Source organism: Tachyglossus aculeatus, chromosome 5 (genome assembly GCF_015852505.1).
Source record: "Tachyglossus aculeatus isolate mTacAcu1 chromosome 5, mTacAcu1.pri, whole genome shotgun sequence".
Lineage (NCBI taxonomy): Eukaryota > Metazoa > Chordata > Mammalia > Monotremata > Tachyglossidae > Tachyglossus > Tachyglossus aculeatus.
This window is the reverse complement of record NC_052070.1, coordinates 5946002-5969103: the sequence shown is the minus strand read 5'-3', so window position 1 is coordinate 5969103 and position 23102 is coordinate 5946002. Positions and strand designations below refer to the sequence as shown.

Below are 23102 nucleotides of genomic sequence, written 5' to 3'. Positions count from 1 at the left end.
AGTCCAAGTTGGCAACATCTAGAGCCGGTCCCTACCCAACAGCGGGCTCACAGTCTAGAAGGGGGAGACAGACATCAAAACAACACATATTAACAAAATAAATAGAATAAATATGTACAAATAAAATAGAGTAATAAATTCATTCATTCATTCAATCGTATTTATTGAGCGCTTACTGTGTGCAGAGCACTGTACTAAGCGCTTGGAAAGTACAAGTTGGCAACATATAGAGACGGTCCCTACCCAACAGCGGGCTCACAGTCTAGAAGGGGGAGGCAGACAACAAACCAAAACATATTAACAGAATAGAATAAGTAGAATAAATATGTACAAGCAAAATAAATCAATAAATAGAGTAATAAATACTTACAAACATATATACGTATATACAGGTGCTGTGGGGAGAGGAAGGAGGGGGCTTTGTGGGAAGGCCTCCTGGAGGAGGTGAGCTCTCAGGGCTTTGAAGGCTTTGAAGCTTTGGCTTTGAAGTACCAATTCATTCATTCAATCGTACTTATTGAGCGCTTACTGTGTGCAGAGCACTGGACTAAGCGCTTGGGAAGTACAATTTGGCAACATATAGAGACAGTCCCTACCCAACAGTGGGCTCACAGTCTAGAAATGATCCCTGCCTTCAAGGTGCTTACATTCTGCTGTACGCAGAGAGCAGTGTACTGAGCTCCCGGGAGAGTGCAATAAAGTGAGTAGACGTGGCTCCTGCCTTCAAGGAGCTGACAATCCACTGTGGGCAGAGCACTCTCCTAAATCGCATGGGAGAGGACAAGGGAAAAAGCCGTTTTTGACACGATTCTCCTACTGCAGCCCAGCCTGCACACCTGGCTCCTCTAAAGCCAACCCCAACCCGTCCTAACTGCAGCCACATTATTATTAATAATAATAATAATAATAATAATAATAATAATAATAATGGCATTTATTAAGCGCTTACTATGTGCAAAGCACTGTTCTAAGCGCTGGGCAGGTTACGAGGTGATCAGGTTGTCCCTCGGGGGCTCACAGTCTTCATCCCCATTTCACAGATGAGGTAACTTAGGCACAGAGAAGTGTAACCTTCATTTTAGAAATGAGGTAAGTGCAGTACAGAGAAGTGAAATAATAATAATAGTGATGGCATTTATTAAGTGCTTACTACGTGCAAAGCACTGTTCTAAGCGCTGGGGAGGTTACAGGGTGATCAGGTTGTCCCTCGGGGGCTCACAGTCTTCATCCCCATTTCACAGATGAGGTAACTTAGGCACAGAGAAGTGTAACCTTCATTTTAGAAATGAGGTAAGTGCAGTACAGAGAAGTGAAATAATAATAATAATAATGATGGCATTTACTAAGTGCTTGCTATGTGCAAAGCACTGTTCTAAGCACTGGGAAGGTTACAAGGTGATCGGTTGTCCCATGGTGGGGGGGCTCATAGTCTTGATCCCCATTTTCCAGATGAGGTAACTGAGGCCCAGAGAAGTGAAGTGACTTGCCCAAAGTCCCACAGCTGACAATTGGCAGAGCCGGGATTTGAACCCACGACCTCTGACTCCAAAGCCCGGGCTCTTTCCACTGAGCCACGCTGCTTCCCATTAATCCAGTCATTTCCACGTCAGCCTCCTCGCTGACCTCCCGGCCTCCCGTCTCTCCCTGCTCCAGTCCAGACTTTCATTCATTCATTCATTCAGTCATATTTATTGAGCGCTTGCTGTGTACAGAGCACTGGACTGAGCGCTTGGGAAGTACAAGTTGGCACCATATGGAGACAGTCCCTACCCAACAGTGGGCTCACAGTCTAGAAGGGGAAGGCAGAGAAGAAAAGAAAACGTAATAACAAAATAAAATAAATAGAATAGATATGTACAAATAGAATAGAGTAATAAATGCGTACAAACGTATATACAGGTGCTGTGGGGAGGGGAAGGAGGTGAGGCATGGGTGATCAATCAGTCAGTCGTATTTACTGAGCGCTTACTGTGTGCAGAGCACTGTACTAAGCACTTGGGAAGTCCAAGTTGGCAACATACAGAGACGGTCCCTACCCAACAGCGGGCTCACAGTCTAGAAGGGTCTCCCCAGCGCTTAGAACAGTGCTTTGCAATCAATCAATCAATCAATTGTATTTATTTAGCGCTTACTATGTGCAGAGCACTGTACTAAGCGCTTGGGAAGTCCAAGTTGGCAACATATAGAGATGGTCCCTACCCAACAGCAGGCTCACAGTCTAGAAGGGGGAGACAGACAAACATATTAACAAAATAAAATAAATAGAATAGATATGTACAAGTAAGATAAATAGAGTAATAAATATGTATATATATATATATATAGATGGCATTTATTAAGCACTTACTATGTGCAAAGCACTGTTCTAAGCGCTGGGGAGGTTACAAGGTGCTGAGGTGGTCCCACGGGGGGCTCACAGGCTTCATCCCCATTTTACAGATGAGGGAACTGAGGCCCAGAGATGTGAAGTGACTTGCCCAGAGTCACACGGCTGACAATTGGCGGAGCCGGGATTTGAACTCACAACCTCTGACTCCAAAGCCTGGGCTCTTTCCGCTGAGCCACGCTGCTTCTCTATATGTATAAACATATATATATATGTGCATATATATATATATATATGTACAAACATATATACATATATACATTTGCACATAGTAAGCGCTTAATAAATGCCATTATTATTATTATTATTATTATTATTATCATTATTATTAGAACAGTGCTTTGCACATAGTAGGTGCTTAATAAATGCCATCGTTAGTAGGGGCGTAGCAAGGATTATTATTATCATTGTTATTATCACTATTATTATTTTCTCAGCCTTCAGCTTCTGCCGGCCCGGATTTCACGGTGGTTTTTCTGTGTTTTTTCTCTGTCTCCCCGTCCGTGCCTCTGGCCGCCCCCGCGCACCGTCCCGTGGGGCCCCCCTCCCGTCCCCGCCCGCGTGCCGGCCCGCTTCTGGGGCGCGCGCCGGGCAGTTCAGTGGGGGCTGCCGACGATCTCGGCGGCCGGGGTGATCGGGATGCTGAGCGCGGTGGTGGCCAGCATCATCGAGTCCATCGGCGACTACTACGCCTGTGCCCGGCTGTCCTGCGCCCCGCCTCCGCCCATCCACGCCATCAACAGGTACGCCGCCCCCCGGCCTTCCCCGCCGGCCCGGGCCCGCCTCGGCCGTCGGACGACGTATTCATCGAGCGCTTACCCTGGGCAGGGCACTGGACTGAGCGCTCGGAAGCGGAGCCTGTGAGCCCGCCGTTGGGTAGGGACCGTCTCTATACGTTGCCAACTTGGACTTCCCAAGCGCTTAGTCCAGTGCTCTGCACACAGTAAGCGCCCGATCATCATCATCATCATCATCAATCGTATTTATTGAGCGCTTCCTATGTGCAGAGCACTGTACTAAGCACTTGGGAAGTACAAATTGGCAACATAGAGAGACAGTCCCTACCCAACGGTGGGCTCACAGTCTAAAAGGGGGAGGCAGAGACCAAACCTACTAACAAAATAAAATAAATAGAATAGATACGTACAAATAAATTAAATAAATAGAGTAAAATAATGAATAATCCGATTGATAAATCAATAAATCCGATTGATGGATTGACAGTGGAACAATAAACGGACACATTTCCTGCCCACACCCAGCAAGCTGTCTAGGCGAGGGTGGTGGTGTACGTTAAGTGTGCCAGGCACTGTACTGAGCGCTGGGGGAGACACAGGCTAATCAGGTTGGACGCACGTGGGGCTCACAGCCTTCATCCCCAGCTGACAGATGAGAGAACTGAGGCCCAGAGAGGAAGTGAAGTGACTGCCCCAAGGTCACGCAGCGGACAAGTGGCAGAGCCGGGATTAGAACCCAGGCCCGGGCTCTACCCAGTAGGCCACGCTGCTTCTCAGACCCATTTATTCATTCATTCAGTCGTATTTATTGAGCGCTTACCGTGTGCAGAGCACTGGACTAAGCGCTTGGGAAGTCCAAGTTGGCAACATATAGAGACGGTCCCTACCCAACAACGGGCTCACGGTGTAGAAGGGACTCATGTTCACACACACACACAAACACACAGACAGTGAGTATATTCCCTGAGGCAATTGAGTGTGTTCCCAGTGTTCTGAGCACTGGGGTAGATAATAATAATAATAATTGTGGTATTTTTTAAGTGCTTACTATGTGCCAACCATGTTCTAATAAATAGAATAGGTATGTACAAGTTAGAGTAATAAATCCGTATAAACATCTATCCATATATACAGGTGCTGTGGGGAATCAATCAATCAATCATATTTATTGAGCGCTTACTGTGTGTAGAGCACTGTACTAAGTGCTTGGGAAGTACAAGTTGGCAACATCTAGAGACGGTCCCTACCCAACAGTGGGCTCACAGTCTAGAAGGGGGAGACAGACAACAAAACAAAACATATTAGCAAAATAAAATAAATAGAATAGATATGTACAAGTAAAATAAATAGAGTAATAAATGCATACAAACATATATACATATATACAGGTGCTGTGGGGAATCAATCAATCAATCAATCGTATTTATTGAGCACTTACTGTGTGCGGAGCACTGTACTAAGCGCTTGGGAAGTACAAGTTGGCAACACATAGAGACGGTCCCTACCCAACAGTGGGCTCACAGTCTAGAACGGGGAGACAGAGAACAAAACCAAACATATTAACAAAATAAAATAAATAGAATAGATACGTACAAGCAAAATAAATAAATAAATAAATAGAGTAATAAATGCATACAAACATATACACATATATACAGGTGCTGTGGGGAATCAATCAATCAATCGTTATTTATTGAGCACTTACTGTGTGCGGAGCACTGTACTAAGCGCTTGGGAAGTACAAGTTGGCAACACATAGAAATGGTCCCTACCCAACAGTGGGCTCACAGTCTAGTAGGGGGAGACAGACAACAAAACAAAGCATATTAGGAAAATGAAATAAATAGAATAGATATGTACAAGTAAAATAAATAAATAATTAGAGTAATAAATCCATACAAACATCTATCCATATATACAGGTGCTGTGGGGAAGGGAAGGAGGTAAGACGGGGGGATGGAGAGGGGGACGAGGGGGAGAGGAAGGAGGGGGCTCAGTCTGGGAAGGCCTTTTGACGTCGTTCTGACTGGCTCATCACCCAGAGCCGAGGAGAAAGTCCATCCTGCCTTCCAGGCGACTGAGTATATTCCTTTTAGACTGTGAGCCCACTGTTGGGTAGGGTCTGTCTCTATATGTTGCCAACTTGTACTTCCCAAGCGCTTAGTCCAGTGCTCTGCACACAGTAAGCGCTCAATAAATACGATTGATTGATTGATTCCCTGAGGCGAGTGAGAGTGTGCTCCCAGAGGCGAAGGACTGTATTCCTTGAGGCGAGTGTGTTCCCTGAGGAGGAGTGAGTGTGTTCCCTGAGGCAAATGGGAGTGCATTCCTTGAGACGAGCGAGTATATTCACGAAGAGCAGCGTGGCTCAGTGGAAAGAGCCCAGGCTTTGGAGTCAGAGGTCATGGGTTCAAATCCCGGCTCCGCCACATGTCCGCTGTGTGACCTTAGGCAAGTCACTTCACTTCTCTAAGCCTCAGTTACCTCATCTGTAAAATAGGGGTAAATACTGTGAGCCCCCTGTGGGACAACCTGATCACCTTGTATCCCCCCAGCGCTTAGAACAGTGCTTTAGTAAGCACTTAATAAATGCCATCATTATTTATTATTATTATTATATTCCCAGGGGTGAGCGAGTTTATTCCCTGAGGCAAGTGAGTGTCTTTCCTGAGGCGAGTGATTGTATTCCGAGGAGAGTGAGAGTGCATTCCCTGAGATGAGTGAGTATATTCCCTGAGGCTGTGAGCCCGTTACGGGGTAGGGACCGTCTCTATATGTTGCCAACTTGTACTTCCCAAGCGCTTAGTACAGTGCTCTGCACACAGTAAGCGCTCAATAAATACGATTGAATGAATGAATGAGTGACTGAGTGTGTTCCCTGAGGCAAGTGAGCTCAGCGTGGCTCAGTGGAAAGAGCCCGGGCTTTGGAGTCAGAGGTCATGGGTTCGAATCCTGGCTCTGCCAATTGCCAGCTGTGTGACTTTGGGCAAGTCACTTCGCTTCTCTGGGCCTCAGTTCCCTCATCTGTAAAATGGGGATGACGAAAATGAGCCCCCTGTGGGACTACCTGATCACCTTGTAACTGCCCCAGCGCTTAGAACAGTGCTTTGCACATAGTAAGTGCTTAATAAAAGCCATTATTATTATTAAGTGAGTGTATTCTGGATTCCCTGAGGTGAATGAGTGTGTTCCCTCATGCGAGTGAGGGTCTTCCCTGAGGCTAGTGAGAGTGTATTCCCTGAGACGAGTATATTCCCTGAGACGAATGAGTGTATTCCCTCAGACGAGTGAGTGTGTTCCCAGAGGCGAGTGAGTTTATTCCCTGGAAGGAGTGAGGGTGTTCACTGAGGCGAGTGAGAGTGTATTCCTTGAGGCGAGTGAGTATATTCCCTGAAGCGAGTGAGTGTCTTTCCTGAGGCAAGTGATTGTATTTCGAGGAGAGTGAGAGTGCATTCCCTGAGATGAGTGAGTATATTCCCTGAGGCGAGTATATTCCTTGAGACGAATGAGTGTATTCCCTCAGACGAGTGAGTGTATTCCCTGAGGCAAGTGAGTGTGTTCCCTGAGGCGAGTGAGTTTATTCCCTGGAAGGAGTGAGGGTGTTCACTGAGGCGAGTGAGAGTGTATTCCTTGAGGCGAGTGAGTATATTCCCTGAAGTGAGTGAGTGTCTTTCCTGAGGCAAGTGATTGTATTTCGAGGAGAGTGAGAGTGCATTCCCTGAGATGAGTGAGTATATTCCCTGAGGCGAGTATATTCCCTGAGACGAATGAGTGTATTCCCTCAGACGAGTGAGTGTATTCCCTGAGGCAAGTGAGTGTGTTCCCTGAGGCGAGTGAGTTTATTCCGTGGAAGGAGTGAGGGTGTTCACTGAGGCGAGTGAGAGTGTATTCCTTGAGGCGAGTGAGTATATTCCCTGAAGTGAGTGAGTGTCTTTCCTGAGGCAAGTGATTGTATTTCGAGGAGAGTGAGAGTGCATTCCCTGAGATGAGTGAGTATATTCCCTGAGGCGAGTATATTCCCTGAGACGAATGAGTGTATTCCCTCAGACGAGTGAGTGTATTCCCTGAGGCAAGTGAGTGTGTTCCCAGAGGCGAGTGAGTTTATTCCCTGGAAGGAGTGAGGGTGTTCACTGAGGCGAGTGAGAGTGTATTCCTTGAGGCGAGTGAGTATATTCCCTGAAGCGAGTGAGTGTCTTTCCTGAGGCAAGTGATTGTATTTCGAGGAGAGTGAGAGTGCATTCCCTGAGATGAGTGAGTATATTCCCTGAGGCGAGTAAGTGCATTCCCTGAGATGAGTGAGTATATTCCCTGAGGCGAGTAAGTGTATTCCCTGAGGTGAATGAGTGTGTTCCCTGATGCGAGTGAGTTTATTCCCGGGAAGGAGTGAGGGTGTTCACTGAGGCGAGTGAGAGTGTATTCCTTGAGGCGAGTGAGTATATTCCCTGAAGCGAGTGAGTGTCTTTCCTGAGGCAAGTGATTGTATTTTGAGGAGAGTGAGAGTGCATTCCCTGAGATGAGTGAGTATATTCCCTGAGGCGAGTATATTCCCTGAGACGAATGAGTGTATTCCCTCAGACGAGTGAGTGTATTCCGAGGCAAGTGAGTGTGTTCCCAGAGGCGAGTGAGTTTATTCCCTGGAAGGAGTGAGGGTGTTCACTGAGGCGAGTGAGAGTGTATTCCTTGAGGCGAGTGAGTATATTCCCTGAAGCGAGTGAGTGTCTTTCCTGAGGCAAGTGATTGTATTTCGAGGAGAGTGAGAGTGCATTCCCTGAGATGAGTGAGTGTATTCCCTGAGGCGAGTATATTCCCTGAGACGAATGAGTGTATTCCCTCAGACGAGTGAGTGTATTCCCTGAGGCAAGTGAGTGTGTTCCCTGAGGCGAGTGAGTTTATTCCCTGGAAGGAGTGAGGGTGTTCACTGAGGCGAGTGAGAGTGTATTCCTTGAGGCGAGTGAGTATATTCCCTGAAGCGAGTGAGTGTCTTTCCTGAGGCAAGTGATTGTATTTCGAGGAGAGTGAGAGTGCATTCCCTGAGATGAGTGCGTATATTCCCTGAGGCGAGTAAGTGCATTCCCTGAGATGAGTGAGTATATTCCCTGAGGCGAGTAAGTGTATTCCCTGAGGTGAATGAGTGTGTTCCCTGATGCGAGTGAGTTTATTCCCGGGAAGGAGTGAGGGTGTTCACTGAGGCTAGAGAAGCAGCGTGGCTCAGTGGGAAAGAGCCCGGGCTTTGGAGTCGGAGGTCATGGGTTCAAATCCCGGCTCTGCCAATTGTCAGCTGTGTGACTTTGGGCAAGTCACTTCACTTCTCTGGGCCTCAGTGACCTCATCTGTAAAATGGGGATTAAGACTGTGAGCGCCCCCGTGGGACAACCTGATCACCTTGTAACCTCCCCAGCGCTTAGAACAGTGCTTTGCACATAGTAAGTGCTTAATAAATACCATCATTATTATTAGTGAGAGTGTATTCCCTGAGACATGAGTGTATTCCCTCAGACGAGTGAGTGTATTCCCTGAGGCAGGGGAGTGTGTTCCCAGAGGCGAGTGAGTTTATTCCTTGGAAGGAGTGAGGGTGTATTCCTTGAGTGAGTATATTCCCAGGGGCGAGTGAGTTCTTTCCCTGAGGCGAGTGTGATCCCTGATGCGAGGGAGTGTATTCCAAGGCGAGTGGGAGTGTGAGCCCATTGTTGGGTCAGGACCATCTCTATATGTTGCCGATTTGTACTTCCCAAGTGCTCAGTCCAGTGCTGTGCTCACAGTAAGCGCTCAATAAATACGATTGAAAGAATGAGTGAATGAATGAATGAATGAAAGTGCATTCCCTGAGATGAATGAGTGTATTCCCTGAGGCGAGCGAGTGTGCTCCCCGAGGCGAGGGAGTGTTTTCCCTGAGCCGTGTTTGTCACTGCAGGGGGATTTTCATAGAGGGCCTGTCCTGTGTCCTGGACGGAGTGTTTGGCACCGGGAACGGATCTACCTCTTCGAGCCCCAACATCGGAGTGCTGGGCATCACCAAGGTACAGACGCGGCCTTCCGAGGCGGAGCGGGACCCTTTGGCGGGGGAAGGGGAGGATCCCGCGAGCACCGGGAACACCTGGGGACGATTACGGAGTCCATCCAAGAGAAGGAAAATGAGGGGATTTTGCTCCCAGTAGACGGGGAAGGGCAGAAGCGGAAGCACTCTACTACGGGAATCTACAGTTCCGTGGATTGATCGATCGATCGATTGATTGGAACGCTCATTTGCTTTAATCAATCAGTCGTATTTATTGAGCGCTTACTGTGTGCAGAGCACTGGACTAAGCGCTTGGGAAGTCCAAGTTGGCAACACATAGAGACGGTCCCTACCCAACAGCGGGCTCACAGGCTAGAAGGGGGAGACAGAGAACAAAACCAAACATATTAACAAAATGAAACAAATAGAATGGATATGTACAAGTAAAATAAATAAATAGAGTAATAAATATGTAATAAATAGAGGAATAAATAAACAAGATAAAATAAATAGAATAGATATGTACAAATAAAATAGAGTAATAAATAAATAAATCACGTCCTGGAGCACCTCCCCGCTCTGCCGCGTGTCTGCTGCGTGACCTCAGACAAGTCACTTCACTTCTCTGGGCCTCAGTTACCACACCTGGAAAATGGGGGTTGAGACCGTGAGCCCCATGGGGGACAGGGACTGTGTCCAACCTGATTTACTTGTATCCACCGTAGTACTTAGTACGTTGCCTGTCACTTCTCTGGGCCTCAGTTACCACACCTGGAAAATGGGGATTGAGACCGTGAGCCCCATGGGGGACAGGGACTGTGTCCAACCTGATTTATTTGTATCCACCCTAGCACTTAGTACGTTGCCTGGCACACAGTAAACGCGTAACAAATAGTGCAGTTATTATTCAGCACTTAGAACAGTGCTTTGCACATAGTAAGCACTTAACAAATACCATCATTATTATTATTATCATTATTAATCAATCAGTGGTATTTATGGAGCACTTCTGGGTGCAGAGCAATGTATTCAGCATGTGGGAGACTAAATGCAATAGAGTTGGTAGGCGTGATCCCTGCCTATAATAATAATACAAATAATACAAGTAATAATAATAATGTACAAATAATAATAGTATTTGTTAAATACATAATAATAATAATGATGATTATGATGATGATGGTATTTGTTAAGCGCTTACTATGTGCCAAGCACTGTTCTAAGCACTGGGGTTGAGGTGGGGGTAATACAAGGTAATCAGGTTGCCCCATGTGGGGCTCACAGTCTTAATCCCCATTTCACAGATGAGGGAACTGAGGCACAGAGATGTTAAGTGACTTGCCCAAGATCACAAAGCAGAGAAGTGGCGGAGTCGGGATTAGAACCCACAACCTCTGACTCCCAAGCCCGAGATCTTTCCACTAAGCTACGCTGCTTCCCATGCCAAGCACTGTTCTAAGCACTGGGGTAGATAATAATAATAATGGTGGTATTTGTTAGGCGCTTACTATGTGCAAAGCACTGTTCTAAGCACTGGGGTAGATAATAATAATAATGGTGGTATTTGTTAAGCGCTTACTATGTGCAAAGCACTGTTCTAAGCGCTGGGGAGGTTACAAGGTGATCAGGTTGTCCCACCGGGGACTCGCAGTCTTAATCCCCATTTTACAGAGGAGGGAACGGAGGCGCAGAGAAGTGAAGTGACGTGCCTAAAGTCACACAGCTGATAGTCGGTGGAGCCGGGATTTGAACCCATGACCTCTGACTCTATAGATTGAGCCACGCTGCTTCTCTACCACATATATCGATGAATGGTGGGGAGGAAGAGACCACCCTCCATATGAGGCCCCCACTCCCTCGCCCAGCCTCTTCTCCTTTGCCGGCTCCCCACGGGCCAGATCTCTGGCGGACACTGCGACGTTCCCGCCATCCAACACCTCTCGGCCCAGTCCCACCGAGAAGAAACAGGACGTTCGATCAGTCCACCGTATTTATTGAGCGCTTCCTCTGTGTCCGGCCCCATCTGGTTATATTCATCATCATCATCATCATCAATCGTATTTATTCAGCGCTTACTGTGTGCAGAGCACTGGACTAAGCGCTTGGGAAGTCCAAGTTGGCAACATATAGAGACAGTCCCTACCCAGCAGTGGGCTCACAGTCTAAAAGGGGGAGACAGAGAACAAAACCAAACATACGAACAAAATAAAATAAATAGAATAGATATGTACAAGTAAAATAAATAGAGTAATAAATCTGTACAAACATTTATCCATATATCCAGGTGCTGTGGGGAAGGGAAGGAGGTAAGATGGGGGATGGAGAGGAGGACGAGGGGGAGAGGAAGGAAGGGGCTCAGTCTGGGAAGGCCTCCTGGAGGAGGTGAGCTCTCAGTAGGGCCTTGAATATGAATGTTCATTCATTCAATCGTATTTATGGAGCGCTTACTGTGTGCAGAGCACTGGACTAAGCGCTTGGGAAGGACAAGTTGGCAACATATAGAGACCGTCCCTACCCAACAGTGGGTTCACAGTCTTAGTAATTATTATGGCATTTGTGAACCACTTAAGCACTGTTCGAAGCGCTGGAGTAGCTATAAGGTTGTCCCACGTGGGGCTCACAGTCTTCACCCCCATTTTACAGATGAGGGAACTGAGAGGAGTGAAGTGACTTGCCCAAGGTGACACAGCAGACAACTGGCGGAGCCAGGATTAGAACCCAAGACCCTCTGACTCCCAAACCAGTGTTCAATCCAATAGGCCATAGTGCTTCTTGGCAGTGGAGTTCTTGAGTTGCCGGGGCGACAGCCGACAGTCTCATGTCCTGGGCAGGGAAAGGGTCCGTTTATTGTTGTCTCGTCCTCTTCCAAGCTCTCAGTACAGTGCTCAATAAATGTGATTCATTGATTCAATCATATTTATTGAGCGCCTACGGTGTGCAGAGCACTGGACTAAGCGCCTGGGACCTACAAGTCGGCAACATCTAGAGACGGTCCCTACCCAACAACGGGCTCACAGCCTAGAAGGGGGAGACAGACAACAAAACATATTGACGGCTATCAAAGTCGTCAGAATAAATAGAATTAAGGCTAAATGCATGCCATTAACAAAATAGAATAGTAAATATGTACAAGTAAAATAGTGTAATAAATCTGCACAAATACATATATACAATCAATCGTATTTATTGAGCGCTTACTGTGTGCAGAGCACTGTACTAAGCGCTTGGGAAGTACAAGTTGGCAAGCGTGTACAAGTGTTGTGGGGAGGCGTGGCGATTGACTGAACGTGGCGATTGACTGAACGCCCCCCTCCTTGCAGGTGGGCAGCCGGAGAGTCATCCAGTACGGGGCCGCCCTGATGCTGATGCTCGGCATGATCGGGAAATTCAGCGCCCTGTTTGCATCCCTCCCGGATCCGGTGCTTGGAGCCCTCTTCTGTACTCTCTTCGGTAAGGTCGTCTCCCCTTCTCCTTCCACCCCATCCCCGGCCCCCGCTTCAGAAGGGGACAGCTTAACGAATTGCGGGGATTTGGGATTCCTCCAAGAGTGAGATCCCCAGGGTCGGGAGGGGAGCCCTGGAAGTGAGAGAGGGAGAGAGGATAAAAAACAGGAAGAGAATGAGAGAGAGAATGAAAAATAGGAAGCGAAATAGAGAATGAGAATGAAAACTAGAAAGAGAATGAGAGAATGAAAAAGCAGGTGGGAGAGACTGAAAAACAGAGGATGAGAGATAAGAGTGAATGAAAAATAGGAAGCGAAATAAAGAATGAGAATGAAAACTAGAAAGAGAATGAGAGAATGAAAAAGCAGGAGGGAGAGATTGAAAAATAGAGGATGAGAGATAAGAGTGAGTGAAAAATAGAGAAGGAACACAAAGAGAATTCATTCATTGTCATATTTATTGAGCGTTTACTGTGTGCAGAGCACTGTACTAAGCGCTTGGGAAGTCCAAGTTGGCAACATATAGAGACGGTCCCTACCCAACAGCGGGCTCACAGTCTCGAAAAATAGAATAAAAAACAGAATGAGAAAAAGAATGCGAAAGAGAAAAAGAGCGAATGAAAAATAGAGGATGAAGAAAAGGAGAATGAAAAAGAATAAGAAATAGAGACAGAAAAAGAGAATGAAAAATAGGACGAGAAATAGAATAACAATGAAAAATAGAATGAGAGAATCAAAAAGTGGGGGGGGAGAATGAAAAATAGAGAATGAGAGAAAGAGCAAACGAAAAAGAAAAAAATGAAGGAAAAGAGAGAATGAAAAACAGTGAGAGAAAAGAATGAGAAATAGAGAATTAGAAAAAGAAAATGAAAAATGGAAAGAATGAGAGAATGAAAAAGCATGAGAGATTGAAAAATCAGAAAGATTGAGAAAAAAGTGAATGAGAAACAGTGAAGAGAGAATGAACAATAGACTGGAAGAAAAAATGGAAAATTGAGTGAGAGAATAAAAATAGAGAATGAGAAAGAATGAAAAATAGAAAAAAATGAAAAATAGTGAGAGAATGAAAAATCGAGAATGAGTGGGAGAATAAAAAATTGAGAAAGAGAATGAAAAATTGAGAATGAGTGAGAGAATGAAAAATCGAGTGAGAGAATGAAAAATTGAGAATGAGTGAGAGAATGAAAAATCGAGTGAGAGAATGAAAAATTGAGAATGAGTGAGAGAATGAAAAATCAAGAATGAGTGAGAATGAATAATTGAATGAGTGAGAGAATGAAAAATCGAGACAGTGAAAAATCAAGAATGAGAGAGAATGAAATCGAGAATGAGTGAGAGAACGAAAAATTGAGAATGAGAATGAGAGAATGAAAAATCGAGTGAGAGAATGAAAAGTCGAGACTGAGTGAGAGTGAAAAATCGAGAATGAGAGAGAATGAAATCGAGAATGAGTGAGAGAATGAAAAATCGAGAATGAGAGAAAATGAAGATCGAGAATGAGAGTGAGAATGAAAAATCGAGAATGAGTGAGAGAATGAAAAATTGAGAAAGAATGAGAGAAAGAATGAAAACTAGAAAAAGAATGAGAGAGAGAGAAAGAGAGAGAATGAAAAGCAGAAAGAGAATGAGAGAGAGGGAGACTGTCCGGAGGCCAAGATCACGGAAGCAGGCCCTGGGTGGGTCCACCTGGAAGTCGGCAGGCATTCATTCATTCATTCAATCATATTTATTGAGCGCTTCCTGTGTGCAGAACACTGTACTAAGCGCTTGGGAAGTCCAAGTTGGCAACAGATAGAGACGGTCCCTACCCAACAGCGGGCTCACAGTCTAGAAGGGGGAGACGGACAACAAAACAAAACATGTGGACAGTCCTGCCGTAACTACATCGTAGCCTCCCGGAGGACGGGAGGGTTGTTTGTGATGCCCCTCCTCCCGTGCGCCAGCCCTGCCTTAAACGTTGGGTCAGGAGTCTCCGGCCCCCAGGAATGGTGGACCAGCCTCGGCCCGTACACTTCAGGGCGGAGATGGCGTGGAGGAGTTGATGATGGCGACTTGTCGCATGCCGCTCCTGTTCTCTCGTCCCCACTCTGGCTTCAGGCGTCCGGACTCTCAAAGCCGGAGTCTTTCCCTCAAGCCCACAGCTCACAGTCCCGGGGCTAGAACCCAGGCGTTCCGACCCCCCACAGCCGGACTCTTGCCCCTGGATCTATGGCAGGCAGAGTCATTCGCTCCCTTTGTCTCTTTCTGATTCTCTTTTTCTCATTCCCTATTTTTCATTCTTTTCTCTCATTCCATTTTTCATCCTCTCTCCCTTTTCTTCATTCTCTTTCGATTTTTCATTTGCTCCTTTTCTCTCATTCTCTTTCGATTTTTCATCCTCTCCCTCCTGCTTTTTCATTCTCCCCTGGACCTATGACAGGCAGTCATTCGCTCCTTTTTTCTCTTTCTCTTTTTGATTCTCTTTTTCTCATTCCCTATTTTTCATTCTTTTCTCTCATTCCATTTTTCATCCTCTCTCCCTTTTCTTCATTCTCTTTCGATTTTTCATTCGCTCCTTTTCTCTCATTCTCTTTCGATTTTTCATCCTCTCCCCCCTGCTTTTTCATTCTCTCCTGGACCTATGACAGACAGAGTCATTCGCTCCTTTTTTCTCTTTCTCTTTTTCTCATTCCCTATTTTTCATTCTTTTCTCTCATTCTATTTTTCATCCTCTCTCCCTTTTCTTCATTCTCTCTCGATTTTTCATTCGCTCCTTTTCTCTCATTCTCTTCTGATTTTTCATCCTCTCGCTCCTGCTTTTTCATTCTCCCTTGGACTTATTGCAGGCAGAGTCATTCACTCTCTTTTTCTCTTTCTCTTTTTTGATTCTCTTTTTCTCGTTCCCTATTTTTCATTCTTTTCTCTCATTCTATTTTTTGTCCTCTCTCCCTTTACTTCATTCTCTTTCAATTTTTCATTCGCTCCTTTTCTCTCATTCTCTTTTGATTTTTCATCCTCTACCTCCTGCTTTTTCATTCTCCCCTGGACTTATGGCAGGCAGAGTCATTGGCTCCCTTCTTCTCTTTCTCTTTTTGATTCTCTTTTTCTCATTCCCTATTTTTCATTCTTTCCTCTCATTCTATTTTTCATCCTCTCTCCCTTTTCTTCATTCTCTTTCGATTTTTCACTCACTCCTTTTCTCTCATTCTCTTTTGATTTTTCATCCTCTCGCTCCTGCTTTTTCATTCTCCCCTGGACTTATGGCAGGCAGAGTCATTCACTCTCTTTTTCTCTTTCTCTTTTTTTGATTCTCTTTTTCTCGTTCCCTTTTTTCATTCTTTTCTCTCATTCTATTTTTCATCCTCTCTCCCTTTTCTTCATTCTCTTTTGATTTTTTCATTCACTCCTTTTCTCTCACAAGCGCTTAGTACAGTGCTCTGCACACAGTAAGCGCTCAATAAATATGATTGAATGAATGAATTCTCTTTCTGTTTTTCATCCTCTCCCTCCTGCTTTTTCATTCTCCCTCTTTTGGATTCTCTCATCTTTTGGCTTCCAGAGCCGGCCTCTTTCTGCTGAACCCTCAACAGAACCATCCTTAAAGGAAATCAGTAGTAGCATCTAAATTGTCTACACCTGATATTCATTCATTCAGTCGTATTTATTGAGCGCTTATTGTGTGCTGAGCACTGTACTAAGCAATGATGGTGAGCATCCTTTTCAAAGAAGTTGTATTAGAGGCAGTATCCGAGCTAAATTTGGAAGGAATATCTGGATTTTTCTGAAATTTCCCCTACCCCCATCTTTCCTTTTCCCCACCCTTTCCTTCCCACACTCCCCTTCTCCCTTTCCTCCTCTTTCCTCCTCTCCCTTTCATCCTTCCCAAGGGTAGAGTTTGAAAATAGTCGGCTCGCAAGCGATTGTCCAAGATGGGCGAGCCAACTTCGCTAACCTTCAGGCTTACCGTGTCTCTTCTCAGGCATGATCACTGCCGTGGGATTGTCCAATCTACAGTTCATCGACTTGAACTCTTCCCGGAATCTCTTCGTGCTCGGATTTTCAATCTTCTTCGGACTCGTCCTGCCCAGTTATCTCAGACAGAACCCATTGGTCACAGGTATGGAAAATCACGGGCCCCTCGGGTTAAATTTAATCCCGAAAGTCAGCCAGTATTCCACTGGCACTGATTAGATTTGGGCAGCTGTTTGAGGTGGGTAGTTCTGCTTCTCTTTTGTCCCCTGCCCAATAATAATAATAATAATAATAGCAATAATAATAACGGTATTTGAGAAGCAGCGTGACTCAGTGGAAAGAGCCCAGGCTTGGGAGTCAGAGGTTGTGGGTTCTAATCCCGGCTCCGCCACTTGTCTGCTGTGTGACTTAGGGCAAGTCACTGCACTTCTCTGGGCCTCAGTTCCCTCATCTGTAAAATAAGGATGAAGACTGTGAGCCCCAACTTGTACTTCCCAAGCACTTAGTACAGTGCTCTGCACACAGTAAGCGCTCAATAAATACAATTGATTGATTGATTGACAGCCTGATCACCTTGTATCCCCCCCAGTGCTTAGAACAGTGCTTGGCACACAGTAAGCGCTTAACAAATACCAACATCATTATTATTATTATTATTGCTGAGTGCTTACTATGTGCCAGGGACTGTTCTAAGGCCTGGAGTGGATACAGTGTGGCTCAGTGGAAAGAGCCCGGGCTTGGGAGACAGAGGACGTGGGTTCTAATCCCGGCTCCGCCACTTGTCTGCTGTGTGACTTCGGGCAATCCACTTTACTTCTCTGTGCTTCAGTTGCCTTATCTGTAAAATGGGGATTTAAGCCCCACGTGGGATAACCTGATTACCTGGTATCTGTCCCAGCACCTAGAATAGCGCTTGACACATAGTAAGCACTTAACAAATACCGCAGTTTTGTTATTATTGTTGTTGTTCAAAAAAATCGGGTTGGATGCAGTCCTTGTCAATCCATCAATCGTATTTATTGAGCGCTTACTGTGTGCAGAGCACTGTACTAAGCGCTTGGGAAGTCCAAGTTGGCAACATATAGAGACAGTCCCTACCCAACACTGGGCTCACAGTCCCACATAGGGCTCACAATCCTAATCCCCGTTTTACAGATGAGATAACTGAGGCCCAGAGAAGTGAAGTGACTGGCACAGGTCACACAGCAGACGAGTGACCGAGCCAGGATTAGAACCCAGATCCTTCTGACTCCCAGGCTCAGACTGTGTCGCCTAGGCCGCACTGCTTCTCCTTGTTGTGGATCCCCACAGGAAATCTCCCTGAGGAAATCCGGAACCACCATACACCCCTGTCAGACAGACAGTCATCATCATCATCATCATCATCAATCGTATTTATTGAGCGCTTACTATGTGCAGAGCACTGTACTAAGCGCTTGGGAAGTACAAATTGGCAACATATAGAGACAGTCCCTACCCAACAGTGGGCTCACAGTCTAAAAGGGGGAGACAAAGAACAAAACCAAACATACTAACAAAATAAAATAAATAGAATAGCTATGTACAAGCAAAATAAATAAATAAATAAATAAATAAGCAGTCGTACTTACTGAGCGCTTATTGTGTGCACTGTATTAAGTACTTGGGAAAGTACAATATAACACATTCCCTGCCCATAAGTAGCTTCAGTCTAGCGGGTGAGATGGACATGAATAGAAATAAATAAATGGCAGATTTGGACCTAAGTTCTCTGGGGCTGAGAGCAGAGATGATAATAATAATAATAATAATAATAATAATAATAATGATGGCATTTATTAAGCGCTTACGATGTGCAAAGCACTGTTCTAAGCGCTGGGGAGGTTGCAAGGCGATCAGGTTGCCCTACGGGGGGCTCACAGTCTTCATCCCCATTTTCCAGATGAGGGAACTGAGGCCCAGAGAAGTGAAGTGACTTACCCAAAGTCCCACAGCTGACAATTGGCGGAGCCGGGATTTGAACCCACGACCTCTGACTCTAAAGCCCGGGCTCTTTCCACGGAGCCACGCTGCTTCTCTAATGGTGTGTCTCAGTGTCACCCCAGCATTGCAGCGTGGCTCAGTGGAAAGGGCTCGGGAGTCGGAGGTCGTGGGTTCTAATCCCAGCTCCGCCACTTGTCAGCTGTGGGACTTTGGGCAAGTCGTGAGAAGCAGCGTAGCTTAGCGGAAACAGCCCGGGCTTGGGAGTCAGAGGTCATGGGTTCGAATCCTGACCCTGCCATTTTGCCAGCTGTGTGACCTTGGGCAAGTCACTTCACTTCTCTGGGCCTCAGTGACCTCATCTGTAAAATGGGGATGAAGACTGTGAGCCCCATGTGGGACAACCTGATTATCTTCTATCTACCCCAGCGCTTAGAACAGTGCCTGGCACATAGTAAGGGCTAAACAAATACCAGTATTTTTAGAGAAGCAGCATGACTCAGTGGAAAGAGCCCGGGCTTTGGAGTCAGAGGTCATGGGTTCAAATCCCGCCTCCGCCACTTAGCTGTGTGACTTTGGGCAAGTCACTTCCCTTCTCTGGGCCTCAGTTACCTCATCTGTAAAATGGGGATGAAGACTGTGAGCCCACCATGGGACAACCTGATCACCTTGTAACTTCCCTGGTGCTTAGAACAGTGCTTTGCACATCGTAAGCGCTTAATAAATGCCAGCGTTATTATCATTATTATTATTAAGTCACTTCACTTCTCTGGGCCTCAGTGACCTCATCTGTAAAATGGGGATGGAGACTGTGAGCCCCATGTGGGACAACCTGATTAACTTGTGTCCCCCCCAGCGCTTAGAACAGTGCTTTGCACATAGTAAGCGCTTAACAAATGCCATTATTATTATCATTATTATTATTTTCTTTGTCCCCACCACATACCCTGGTCCATATTCCCTACCCATATTCTAACCCCTCACGTGCAGAAGCAGCAGCAGTGTGGCGTAGTGGATAGAGCACAGACTTGGAAGTCAGAAATAAGCACCGAGGACAAAAAATCAACTGTTTGTTGTTAAATTGTGCTCTCCCAAGCACTTAGTACAGAGCCTGCCGCATAATAAGTTCTTAACAAATCATCATTATCATTATTATCAAATGCCATCAAGCTGTTTCCGATCCGTAGCGATTCTGTGGGTATATTTTCTCCAGAGCATCCTATCTTCTGAAATAACAAATACCATTTAAAAAAACAAAATCATTTTTGGTTTTTAAAAGACCTTTCCACCTTCCCACACCCCCTTCTCAAGCCACGTGAAAATCCCTGTCAGGGCATCCCTGACCTCAGACTCCACTGTCCATCGGCTTGGCCTGGCTCAGACCAGCTCGAACATCATCATCATCATCAATCGTATTTATTGAGCGCTTACTATGTGCAGAGCACTGTAGTAAGCGCTTGGGAAGTACAAATTGGCAACATATAGAGACAGTCCCTACCCAACAGTGGGCTCACAGTCTAAAAGGGGGAGACAGAGAAAGAAACCAAACATACTAACAAAATAAAATAAATAGAATAGATATGTACAAGTAAAATAAATAAGTACGAATTCAATTCATTCGTATTTATTGAGCGCTTACTGTGTGCAGAGTATTAATCATTTGGGAGAGTACAATTTAGCAACAAACAGGTGATATCTTGTCCTCGGCGCTTAGGACAGGAACATTCCCAGGTATCATTCAATCGGTCATATTTATTGAGCGCTTACTGTGTGCAAAGCACTGTATTACGCGTTTGTATAGCAACAAACAGACACATTCCTGTCCACAATGACCTCTAAGAGTGTAGAGGGGGAGACAGACATTAATATAAATAAATAGCTAAGTAAATATATTACAGATCTATCCATAGATGCTGTGGGGATGGGAGGGAGGATGAATAAAGGAGGAAGTCAGGGAGGGGGAGAAAAGGAGGGTGCAGTCAAGGAAGGCTTCTTGGAGGAGATGGGCCTTCAATAAGGATTTGCAGTGGGGGAGAGCAATTATCCGTCTGATTAAATGAGGAGGAAGGGAATTCCAGGCCAGAGGTAGGATGCGGGCGAGAGGTCAGTGGCGAGAGAGACGAGATCAAGGTATAGTGAGATGGTTAGCATTAGAATAACGATGATAGCATAATCGGGAATAACGGCGTGGCTTGGTGGATAGAGCCCGACCCTGGGAGTTAGAAGGTCATGGCTTCTAATCCTGCCTCCGCTCCTTGTCTGCTGGGCGACCTTGGGAAAGTCACCTCACTTCTCTGGGCCTCAGTTCCCTCATCTGTAAAATCAATCAATCAGTCAATCAATCGTATTTATTGAGCGCTTACTATGTGCAGAGCACTGTACTAAGCGCTTGGGAAGTACAAATTGGCATCACATAGAGACAGTCCCTACCCAACAGTGGGCTCACAGTCTAAAAGGGGGAGACAGAGAACAGAACCAAACATACCAACAAAATAAAATAAGTAGGATAGAAATGTACAAGTAAAATAAATAAATAAATAAATAGAGTAATAAATATGTACAACCATATATACATATATACAGGTAAAATGGAGATTAAGAGCGGAAACCCCTTGTGGGACAGGGACTGCGGCCAACCTGATTAACTCGTATCTACCCCAGGGCTTCCAGCAGTGCCTGGCATATAGTAAGCACTCAGCAAGTACCGTATTTATTAATTATCATCCTTAATGGCACGAGGTAATAAGTGCCCCACGGTCCGCAAAGGAAAGGCGGGTTCCTGAAGCCAGCGTCGGGGCGTCCCGAGGGGTGAGGAGCCTCAAACGTTCGGCTCTGGGAAATATACAACAACTTTCCCAATCTGGGCTCCTTGTGGCTTTAGGCCGTCCGAGGTTCGGTCGGTGAAGCTGCTTCCTCCTTCTTTACCCCCTAGGGATTTCAGGGATCGACCAAGTGCTCAATGTTCTGCTGACAACAGCGATGTTCGTGGGAGGCTGTGTGGCTTTCGTTTTGGATAACACCATCCCAGGTGAGAGGCAGAACTTGATAATGTAGTGTCTGTCGGGGTGGGGGTTCAGTGACTTCTCCCTGTTTCCCTTTTTCTTTGTTTTCTCTCTCTGTCAGGGGGGTGCTCAGTGACTTTTCTCCCTATTTCCCTTTTCCTTTGTTTCTCTCTGTGTCAGGGAGTGTGTGCTCAGTGAATTTCCTCCCTTTTTCTCTGTTTCTTTCTCTCTCTGTGTCAGGCTGTGTGCTCAGTGATTTCTCTTCCTATTTCCCTTTTCCTCTGTTTCTCTGTCGGGGATGTGCTCAATGTGTTCTCTCCCTGTTTCCCTTTTTCTCTGTTTCTTTCTCTCTGTCTCTCTCCCTCTCTCTGTGTTTCTTTCTCTCTCTCTCTATCTCTCTCTCTGTCAGGCTGAGTTCTCATTGACTTCTCTCCCTATTTCCCTTTTCCTTTGTTTCTCTGTCAGGGAGTGTATACTCAGTGAATTCCCTCCCTGTTTCCCTTTTTCTCTAATTCTCCGTGGTCCTGTGTGCCCAGTGAGTTCAGTCCCTGGTTCCCTTTCTCTGTCTCGCTGTCTGTCTCTGTCTCTTTCTGTCTCCTCACTCTGTCAGGCTGTGTGCTCAGTGATTTCTCTCCTATTTCCCTTTTCCTCTGTTTCTGTCTCTGTTGGGGGTGTGCTCAGTGTGTTCTTTCCCTGTTTCCCTTTTTCTCTGTTTCTCTCTGTCTCTCTCTCAGGCTGTGTGCTCATTGACTTCTCTCCCTATTTCCCTTTTCGTCTGTTTCTCTGTCAGGGAGTGTATACTCAGTGAATTCCCTCCCTGTTTCCCTTTTTCTCCATTTCTCCGCCGGCCTGTGTGCCCAGTGAGTTCAGTCCCTGGCGTTCGTTCTCTCTCTCTCTCTCTCTCTCTCTCTCTCTCGACTTCTCTCCCTATTTCCCTTTTCCTCTGTTTCTCTCTGTCAGAGTGTGTGATCAGTGACTTCTCCCTATTTCCCTTTTCCTCCATCTATGATAGTATTTGTTAAGCGCGTACTTTGTCCCAAGCATTCATTCATTTAATCGCATTTATTGAGTGCTTACTGTGTGCAGAGCACTGTCTTAAGCTCTGGGGTAGGTACAAGATAATCAGATTGTCCCATATACTAATGATGGTATTTGTTCAGCGCTTACTATGTGCCAAGCACTGTTCCAAGCACTGGGGTACAGACAAGGTAATCCTGTTGTCCCACTTGGGGCACACAGTCTTAATCCCCATTTTCCTGATGAGGTAACTGAGGTACCGAGAAGTTAAGTGGCATGCTCAAAGTCACACAGCAGGCAGGTGGCGGAGCCGGGATTAGAACCCATGACCTCTGACTCCTAAGCCCGAGCTTTTTCCACTAAGCCAAGCTTCTTCTCATAATAGAATATCAGGCTGTGTGGTCAGTGACTTCTCTCCCTATTTCCCTTTGCCTCTTTCTCTTTCTGTCAGCGGTTGTTCTTAATGTGTTATCTCCCTATTTCTCCTCCCGACCCCCTGACTGTTTGCTCAGTCACTTCTCTCCCTATTTTCCTTTCCCTCCGTTTCTTTGTCAGGGTGTGTACGCGGTGAATTCTTTCCCTATTTCCCTTTTTCTCCATCTCTCTGTCAGCC

General features: G+C 45.8%; 1 protein-coding gene across 4 annotated transcripts in view; it reads left to right on the top strand.

The window, feature by feature from the left end:
* The window catches only part of SLC23A2 (solute carrier family 23 member 2), a 253987-nt gene that overhangs the window by 217614 nt on the left and 13271 nt on the right, over positions 1-23102 (top strand). For 3 of the 4 annotated variants that reach the window (XM_038747127.1, XM_038747126.1, XM_038747128.1), the window contains 5 exons: positions 2982-3129; positions 9035-9140; positions 12439-12568; positions 16519-16656; positions 21403-21498. In XM_038747127.1, the coding sequence (XP_038603055.1) occupies positions 2982-3129; positions 9035-9140; positions 12439-12568; positions 16519-16656; positions 21403-21498 (618 nt within the window). The remainder of the gene's footprint in view (positions 1-2981; positions 3130-9034; positions 9141-12438; positions 12569-16518; positions 16657-21402; positions 21499-23102) is intronic. The other variant, XM_038747129.1, reaches the window with a different exon arrangement.